This window comes from Cydia amplana, chromosome 2 (genome assembly GCF_948474715.1).
Source record: "Cydia amplana chromosome 2, ilCydAmpl1.1, whole genome shotgun sequence".
NCBI lineage: Eukaryota > Metazoa > Arthropoda > Insecta > Lepidoptera > Tortricidae > Cydia > Cydia amplana.
Window position 1 is genome coordinate 16,495,139 of NC_086070.1, and position 10,148 is coordinate 16,505,286.

General features: G+C 39.7%; 2 protein-coding genes across 3 annotated transcripts; both read left to right on the forward strand.

Moving 5' to 3' along the window:
- The first annotated feature begins 34 nt into the window (after window positions 1-34).
- Window positions 35-10,018, forward strand: LOC134662173 (chymotrypsin-1-like). Of its 2 annotated transcripts, none has more exons than XM_063518442.1 (5): window positions 35-83; window positions 8,927-9,077; window positions 9,158-9,401; window positions 9,476-9,622; window positions 9,864-10,018. In XM_063518442.1, the coding sequence occupies exons 1-5, from the start codon at window positions 68-70 to the stop codon at window positions 10,008-10,010; spliced, it is 705 nt and encodes a 234-aa protein (XP_063374512.1). In that variant the 5' UTR covers window positions 35-67; the 3' UTR covers window positions 10,011-10,018. The 2 variants fall into 2 exon arrangements, with proteins under 2 accessions (XP_063374512.1, XP_063374511.1); XM_063518441.1 differs by lacking the exon at window positions 35-83 and adding an exon at window positions 8,718-8,846.
- Window positions 6,342-8,074, forward strand: LOC134662172 (uncharacterized kinase-like protein D1044.1). The gene is made up of 3 exons (XM_063518440.1): window positions 6,342-7,113; window positions 7,197-7,427; window positions 7,873-8,074. The coding sequence occupies exons 1-3, from the start codon at window positions 6,358-6,360 to the stop codon at window positions 8,053-8,055; spliced, it is 1,170 nt and encodes a 389-aa protein (XP_063374510.1). The 5' UTR covers window positions 6,342-6,357; the 3' UTR covers window positions 8,056-8,074.
- Window positions 10,019-10,148: the final 130 nt, after the last annotated feature.

A 10,148-nucleotide genomic window follows, 5' to 3' on the forward strand; every position in this document is an offset into this window, starting at 1 on the left:
ATAGTTCTTTTATAGGTTATTTTAGATATTAGATAATTTGACATTGACTGCTAGACAGCTGATTCAAATGTCAAAAGAGAAAGGTGCGTTCAGAATAGCCAAATATACTGGTTCAACCCAAATCTTGTCAGTAAATAGGAACAAAAAAAACTACACTCATCCTTTTCTTTTGGGTGCTAGTACTAGTGTAAGACAAAGATAGTAATTCTCTCTGTCTATATTTGAAATCAAACAGACCTTTGACACACTATATTAACGCGGTTTCACTGGTTAAAGTCCTATACATAGATGGTCAAGCAGATCTTGTCAGTAGAAAAAGGCGGCAAATTTGAAAAATGTAGGCGCGAAGGAATATCGTCCCATAAAAAACTTGAATTTCGCGCCTTTTTTTACTGACAAGATTTGGTTGACCATCTATATATATATATATATATTATACTACTCTTTGTTTCAGTCTTGCAAATGCGTGCGCTTGTGAAGCATGTCGTACACTTTTTGCGGTTCTGAAAAGCGGTTTAGACTCTCGCGCGAGCCACGAGACGAGCCGCGAGCCGCGCCACGAGACGCGAGTCCACCATTTACACTCGCGTTCGGCTTGTCATTCGGTTATAAACCTTATGCCGTGCCGTTCGTGTTTAAATTATATTAGCTCGACGAGCTTGCGAGCCACGAGACGAGCCGCGAGCCCACCGCTTACACTCGCGTCTCGTGGCGCGGCTCGCGGCTCGTCTCGTGGCTCACGCGAGAGTCTAAATTGGGGGTTAAACCGGCTATAAGCGGTGGACTCGCGTCTCGTGGCGCGGCTCGCGGCCTGCTCGCGGCTCGTCTCGTGGCTCGCGCGAGAGTCTAACCTGGCTTTAAACCGCAAGAAATGAATCCCAGTGCGTTCGAAGCCTTAATTTGTAAATAAGTTGTTTCTAAAAGGCCCCATTCACACAAGAGCTTAGGGGCTATTCATAAATTACGTCATTTCAAATTAGGGGGGGGGGGGTCTGGACATCGGATGATGGTAGCATGACGTAGGAGGAAACGGGGTCATTCGAAGCATGATTTTAGGGGGGAGGTCAAAAATCGATGACGTAATTTATGAACAGCCCCTTAACCCCCCTCCACACTCGTGCGCGAAGCATTCGCGATTCGCGGACGACTGTGGTGGGGGCTTTGTAATTTAGTCGAGTCGAGTGGCGACCACGGCGCGGTGCGGTAGTGTTACGGCTGTTACGTGTTTTTCAGTATGGACTGTTAAAAGTAAAGTGTACTCTACCTTCCATATTCCTCAGGGTTGCACTAAACTGTTTGTCATCGTTAAAGTTCGCAATTTTTTATTGTATGGAAAGTTTCAGAGTAAACCGCGGCAGCCGGGTGACGTTGATCAGTCTTTTGTCAAGTCCGGATGGTGCAACTGGCCATGAAGCAGTTCTTTATACCTACCAAATACCTACTAAGTAAGTGATACGTCACTGTTTACAATCTTATCAATTATCATCACTCTTACGAGTATTATGAGGGACTATCTTTCACACATTTATACTCGTAGTTCATAAGTTTTTCTATGAACAATACGATTAGACGCGACACACAAATGTTTGTATTTTTTAAATACTGAATTTGTAGTCTTAGCTCCCATTCCCACGGGAGCTTTTTCAACGCGCGTTAAAAAAGCGTTTGAATGACACAAATGGATAACCATGTATTCCTTATGTATTCACACGACAGCGGTGGCGCTTTTTATCAAGCGTTGTTGGATTTTCGACTTTAAGCCTTGGTCGTTAAATCGAATTTTAGAGTGCAGACGGGTTCAAGCGCTTTTTTAACGCGCGTTGATAAAGCTCTCGTGCGTATGGGGGCTAACAAACCCTTCATAATTAATCGTGTCTTATCCGTCATTCGTGTTTTACTAGAACGGGACAGAATTTAACAAAGGTTTGCTAAGTTTTATGAATACGTACGTTAGTTTACAGTGATGATCAACAGTGTACGGTTTCTACTGGAGGTCGTGAGGCCGTGGGGCCCGTGGGGCCAACCGCAGCTCGTACCAATGAGTTTCACGAAGCTATGATATTCGGGCGGTCATATAGCGGCGTCTCCATACTAAATAATACGGCTAAATAAATATGGATGTCGTAGTATTTGTATGGAGACGGCCGCTATATGACGGCACCGCTATCCTAGGAAACCAGAGCATTGCAGTGTACGGTTTCTACTGGAGGTAGTGGGGCCGTGGGGCCAACCGCAGCTCGTACCAATGAGTTTCACGAAGCTTATGGACGAGATATCATTATCATTTGATATTAACCAGTTGTTTTTCGGTGAATAAAAACATCTTAAGAAATAGGTTTAGGTGAGGGTGGAGAGGGTCGATCCCTAGGGGACACTTGGTAAACTTCATTTTTAATCAAACCAAACGAGATACAATTTTTTGCGCTGGTAACACTCATTCATTCGTTCCTAACTTCACGTTCTGTCATGGCACTGTATCGGAAAAGTCAGTGGTTCAAAAATGGCGGACGGTGAAAGATTTTCTGCGTACTATATTCAATTTTCGGTAAGCTTTAACTGGATTTATTTTATAATATGAGATGGAAATGATGTTAGTGAGTGTGCTTATTTTATTTTTTGTTTATCGAAGTGATGATTAACTTGGATTACATTGATATACGCGAACACATGTTTCGAGTACGGCACATTTTATAATCTTACTATGTATGGGGAGACTTTGTCTTTTTCTTCAGGGGAGATATGATTCCGGGATCATGTCACCCCCAAAGCGATCAAGTATACATTGTAATAAATTTACTTACAAAATGATTCATAGAGCTATCATAAATATTTTCTTTTCTTTAGTAAATCATGCCGCGAAAGTACGACCAGAGAAATACTGATATAAACTTTCAATGTTTTTGACTCATTATTGTTTATTAAAACGGAATTTAATGGCGTATAATTCAGTTTTTAATTATACAACCGACTCCGAAAACGGAATTATCCCCGTGGCCTTTGAAAAAACTGACTAAAGTTGACATCAACATTTTACGAACTACTCGTACTTGGTCTTTTTTATCAAGTTAAACGTTTTACACACAGGGGATGTTACTCGGTCGACAAAAAACACTTATAACGATATTTGGTTTTCAACCGGCGATATTTGTTTTCATATATTAATTTTCTGTAGATAAAGTGAATAAATTAATGTAGATACTACCCTCGAAATATGACATTGCCACTTAAAACCTTTTTACCAAGTGTCCCCAAATCTGGAAGACTTGATCCCTTCGGCTTAGACATCTGATTACCGGAAATACAACTTCAAAGCATGGAAGATGCAATATATATATGTTTGCTGTGTATTTTACAAATTATAGATGCATTGCTAATAGCGATCCGAGTTATATAATCAATGAGAATCTGGTATGGGGAGACATGGTAAAAATATGTTTACCATGTGTCCCAAGAAACAGGGTCACTTGATCCCCCTAGGATCAAGGCTCCCGACCAGGGGTAAACAAGTCTCCCTTACATAGGGGACACATGGTAAAAGTCAACAGTATGGGTTTTCATTAAATAATGATCTAATTTATTGCACAAATCTGTTCTAATTCAAACTATTAATGAAGTGATAAATTCTGAGTCGTATGGTCTAGGGCAGGCCTATGGAACTCTCCGCGCGAGCTCGGATTTATACCTACGATTCTGTTCCCGTTCACGGTATAGTTTGTAGCTTTCTAGTAGACCCTGAAGGCTTATCCTATTGTCTATTGTTCAGTAAAACCGCACGTGCTACTTACCTGCAAAAAAGGGTCCTAATTATTCTATTTGGCACCTGAGCGCAGGCTAGTCCAACGCTCAAAAAACCAGTGTAGGTGCGCTCTCCGATAACGCGCCTTTGTTACGCATCTCGATGACACATTTTAGACTGGTTCTGTAGCGTTCGACTCGCCGGCACTCAGTAACCGAAGTACCGACTTTTTATGCAGGTGGTTGTGGCACGAGCGGTTTTTCTTAACAATAGACAATAGGATTAGCCTTCGGGGTCTATTAGAAAGCTACAAACTATAGAAAAGTTAGCCAGTTGGTTGCCACACGCGCTCACGCACGCACGTTACCGCGCGCCACACTGACAATTTTTACGATAGTTACAAGCTACGTAGGTACTGTTGAATTACTTTAATTAAACATGTAATGTTTATTACGACAAATATACCTATAGTTAGATATCTATTTGAAATAGGTAGCTAACTTGGTAAATGATCATTTTGTTGACAGTAAGATCTTAATTTTACACCGGAAAATAGGTACTCATTTATGCTCTGGTTATCTTATTATGAATTACCTGTAATCATGGGTTCTCTATTATTTTTCGTTATTGTGTAACATTAATCTATATCTGGTTTTAAATTACACGAAGTTTTAAAACTAATTCTTGCTGGGTTCATTGCGTGGTTTATAAAACGGCGTAAACGCTGCGGTCACTGCAGGGACATATGACCTTTTAAAATGAGTATTTCGCAAACACTAACCTAACCTAACGCATAAACGGAATATTATAAATTATTTGTGATATAAATGTGATATATTTGTGATAAAATTGGCTGGGGGTCCCTGAGCCTGCCCTTGCTTGACAGACGGCACTAGCTGATAACACCTAGTTTCCGAGATATCGCAAAGTTTCACTGTGTACGATTGTTTCAATGTTCGACAAGTGACCCTATAAAGTTTTTCAATACTACGAATAGTTAAGAAAATGTATGCTAAAAACAAAAGGTGTGATCAACCCTCCCCAGTTTCCCCTACTTTAGTAAGGTGTATTCGGGTATTTCCGAAATAACGAATAGTGGCCGATAATTCCGAAAGCTGACTCTTACTATACTTCGTTTTTTTAGCATTAGAAAAAAGGTAAACAATCTTGATGTGTCTTTTAATTGAAAAACATGTTTTAAAAATAAGTCACGACAAATATGTAACAATTATGAATCTAATACGATCATTTATATCCTTCTGCTTTCAGAAGTATAATTTACTGATTTTTATAAAGCGTTTTTCAATTTAAAAAAGACATGTCAAGATCGCTTACCTTCTTTTTCTACTCCAGCACTTAAATGTGTCAATTAAATGACTGACAGTGATATCTAAAGCAATGTCATTTGAATGCTTTGTCTATAGGCTCATAAGATGACTGCTAGCAGTCATCTTATGAGTATAATACAACTGCTTTATTTTTTTTAAAGATACAAGTTCCGATCATCTTGATTGAAAGAGGTATGGTTTCATTTACAATAATAACTCTTTTTTTTTTAAATAATAACTCAATTTTTTTTAAATAATAACTCTTTTTTTTAATAATAACTCTTTTTTTTTTAATAATAACTCTTTTTTTTTTTTTTTTTTTTTTTTTTTTTGCTGCAGCTGTCATAGAAAAAGTAATGTATGCAACAGCTCATAATTGTAACAGTGATATAATAAGGGTTCTTAAAATTCTCGGGTCTTTTTTTACAAAACTCGACTACGTCTCGTTTTGGAACTTCGACCCTTGAATTTTAAGAACCCTTATTATATCACTGTTACATAAACTACTATTCTAATGCTAAAAAATCGAACTTGGAATATGATTATATATACTTGGTCAACCAGATCTTGACAGTAGAAAAAGGCGGCAAATTTGAAAAATGTAGGCGCGAAGGGATATCGTCCCATAGAAAATTTGAATTTCGCGCCTTTTTTACTGACAAGATTTGGTTGACAAGCTATACAACGGAATATGAGTGATTTTACAATGATTTTCGGGATTACCCGATTTCCGGCATTACCCGAATAAACCTTACTACATAATACTACATATCGTCCTCTTATTTTGTGGTTTAAATCTCTTGCAGAGTTTATTTACTCAGATAATTAGGTGCATTAGCCCATTCCATATATTACATCGTAGCCGCGTTCGTTAAAGCCCCCTCTACTATGTGTAACAAAAACCGGGGAACAAGGCGCAAAGGGGTGAACAATCTGCGAAATCGACGCCATACTCGAGGTCGAGGCCCCTCCACACTCGCGTTCGCGGCTTCGCGCCGCGTTTGCGCACGAGTGTGAGGGGGCTTCGCATTCGCGGCTTCGCGCCGTGATTCGCGCACGCGCGCCTATAAGCCCCCTCCAGACTAATGTGCGTGAATCACGGCGCGAAGCTACGAACGCGAGTGTGGAGTCGGTTTCGCTGTTTGCTAAAATCGATTACACACTCGCGTTCGCGGCTTCGCGCACGAGTGTGTAGGGGGCTATGAAAAGTATGATCATGAATAATTTTAATCATTTTTGTAAATTTCCATGTTACAGATTGATGTAGACTTTTGATTAAATCGTCCCGAATAAATGGAGAATTTCAAGGAAAACATCTTGAAGTGGTCGCACAAAATTGCCGGCGAGCAGAAATTTCATGCTGGATACAAAGTAGATGTGCAGCAAGTCACGGGAATGGGTTACTCAAGTGCTACTTTCAAAATCATCATCTCTGAACCAAACCGTGAACTAAAAATGTTCGCCAAAATAGCTAACATTATGGACGACTTGAGGAACACTTCCTATATAAGATTATTTACCGATGAGTTACATTTTTACACAGATATCGCAAAAATATTCAGAGAATTAGAAAATCTGTACAATGTTCCAGAAGAGGACAGATTTCTGATGCCCAAATGTTATGGTGGCGAACCTAAACCTAAAGAAGAGACAATCATATTAGAGGACTTAAGTCACAGCGGATTTGCAAGTGTCGACCAACGATTGCCCTTCGACAGGGAATTTGCTTCGAAAGCCGTAGAGCAGTTGGCAAAATTCCATGCTTTTTCCTTTGCTTATGGGGTGCTAAGTCCGGCTGGTTTAACTCAAATGCTAGAAAGCAAGCCGTATCACGTGTTTGATTCGCAAGTTATGAGGAGGTTGGGGTATGAGCAGACGGTGCCGGTGGCTATAGATGTTCTGGGAGAGGCCGATCTAAGACGGTTAACGCAGCAGTATCTAGAGAGCAAAGACCGTTTCTCTGAGCTTTCGTGCCTGTACCGAAGCGCGACACCACGCGTGCTGGCGCACGGAGACTACAAGATCAACAACCTCATGACCCGCTACCATGTTAGTTTATTTCCGGAAAAATAAAGTAATTATTGTCGACTGGACACTATGAAATTGACATAGGGCTCCTATAATTTTTGCAGGAGGGGCGCCTGGAGATGGTTACGGTGGACTTCCAAAATATCCACGCGAGCAGCCCTGCCACTGATCTAGTGTATCTGATCATGTTGGGTTCGGACGAGAAGTTCCGAGCGCAAAACCTACGTGGGCTTCTTGACCACTACTATGCAGAGTTGGAGCGCGCACTTCGTCGCTTGCGTATGCGCATCGAAGACATTTACCCCAAGGATATGTTCGAGGAAGATTGGAAACAGGTCACTATTTCATGTTATTTAACCGATCAATATTCAAAATGAGGAAGTTCTCAATTCGGGAAGTCCTCAGAATTAAATGGCATTCAAACTGTTTTGTTCAGTCGATTTTTTTTCTGTTATTATTATTCTCTTTATTTATTTTTCGTCTTAAGTTAGGTTTTATTACAATATGGATATTAAATTAAAATATAAAAACACTTACAAAAACAATATAAAAAATATTATAAACACATTATAAAAAACCTAACCTAGGGTGCCGCCAGCAGCGGGGCAAGGCCCAAGCTACCGGTGGTCAGGGCCGCAGAGAGAGAAACCGGCGGACTATCCGCGCCGTGTCCAAGATCATTATTATTATTGTTAAGTTGCCAGACGCATCTGAAGAAATAGCATCATTAACACTTTTCTACTGCTTCGATTCAGCACTAATGTACTTATTTTCCGGCAGGCGCTGCCAATCGGATTAATTGTTGCACTGATGATCCTGCCGATAATACTAGCAGATCCAGCAGCCGTGGCAGCCGGGCAGGCAAAGGAAATCACTGAAATGGTTCGCCCTAACGCGAATCTTCGCTCGCGTCTAACGGGAATAGTTCGTGACTATGTGGCATGGGGTCTCCTAATTAAATGAAGTACATAACTGGCTACATTTTTTTTAACCGTATTGACAAAAAACTTTGAAGTTGCTAGGGGAGACTGGGGAGATTTGATCCTAGAAGAGACTTGGTCACCTAAATTATAATTTTTGCCAAAGAATGAAAAATAACTTTCGTAAAAGAACCAATCATTGATATCGTTATAATGTTCTGATTTTGAGATCGTAGTAGAGTCAGAATTGTTGTTTTAGACCTTATCTTATTTCAAATTTAATGTAACTCTATAATTTAGGGGACCTTAGACTTAAAAGTTTTGAAACGTCCAAAAGTCCAAATAGAGTTCCACAACGGACCACGACCTACATTATTCACGATAAATTATTCAGAGACCGAAAATAGGTGGTAGAGTGGTAGTGGTCAGGCTTTATAAAATTGTCACCCGGGTCCCGTTTCTCAAAAGCTTGTGACTTGTAATGCAAGTGGAAGTCTCTTTCTAACGAAAGCTGCCAAAAAGTGACATCCGCTTGTATTACAAGTTACAAGCTTTTGAGAAACGGGCACGTTTTTTAACATTTTAAATAATCATTCATGATTAATTGATTATCAATCGATTGACAGAAAAATCCTTTCATATCATATCGTAACCTAAGATAAAACAGTAAGATTATAGCCGAGATTGAAGTATTGTGGGCAATTGTGGGTAATTAGTTCGCTCGTGTAAACACAGATTGTTTAAATATACGCTGCAATTCGTTCAGTGTTATAATGAGGAAGTGGCTGCTTTATGACTTGGTGATCACTGCCTTATTTATAGGGGATTCGCAAGGTAACTTTTACAAATAGTAAAAAAAATACATTCCGTTAAAGCTTCTTGTCGTGTAATCAACTAGATTTATATTACACCAGAGTCGACGCTGCGCGTAATTGGAGGACATGAGGCCCCTACCGAGTTCGGATATTTCCACGCTTCACTTCAAAACTTAACCGGCCACCATGTTTGTGGAGGCGCCGTGGTGTCCGACCGACACGTCGTGACAGCGGCACATTGTGTTCAAGGGTATTAGATACAATGTTATGATGTATTAGTCTTGTCTATCTACGGTATACGTACAGGATTCATATTTTTACATGTTTCAGTGCTGAACCACAATACATTAAAGCCGTAGTGGGGACGACGAACCTGGATGAGGGAGGCAATTCATATGATCTTGAATCTATACGCATCTTCAATGATTTTAATGACAACAAAAGGGCCAATGACTTAGCAATTATTAAATTGGCTAAGCCTTTTAATTCAAATGACGTTGAAATAATAGAGATAGATCAAATGAACTTAAATGAAAACGATGAAGTCACTTTAACTGGCTTTGGCGCTCAAGAGGTTGATATTGTTCTTGCTGATCTGTAGTTAATTTTTTAAAATTAAAATATGTTCAAATATTGTATTTTTTTTAGGTCAATGGTGCATCAAGTCGTTTAATGCACGTTCTAGAACTGACTGTGTTCAGTCAAGATACATGTAAATATGCCATGCGTTATACTCGAGCAGTCGATGAAAATATGTTTTGTACATTTACTAAAATCGGTGAAGGAACCTGCCATGTAAGTTAATGTAAGCACGAGAATCTCATTGAATACTGTCTATATCACCGGTCGGTAGGACAAGGGCAGTATAGGACCACGTGTCCAGAGGGCAATATTCAGTTACCATTGAGATTCCGGTGCTTAATAGCATGGTCATTTCAGCCCGTGTGGGGTATGCTATGCTTTTGTCTCGGGTAAGTGGTTGGCCTTACTTTTGTATTATTGTTTGTTATTAATATGTATTATTGTTTGTTTCCAGGGTGACTCTGGTGGACCGTTAGTAAAGGATAAAAAACTTGTTGGCCTTGTTTCATGGGGAATCCCCTGTGCCGTAGGGTTTCCCGATGTACACACACGAATTGCGCCTTTCTTTGACTGGATTCAGGAACAGATACAACAGTTTTGATTAAAAATAAAATATACTGAATTGATAAAAAAAGTTACGTTTCCATGTAAATGTGTGTGAGAGGCGGAGTGTCAATATTTGACCGTATGGAGAATACACTATACCTACATTATGAAATTATGAGTTATGACATTACTA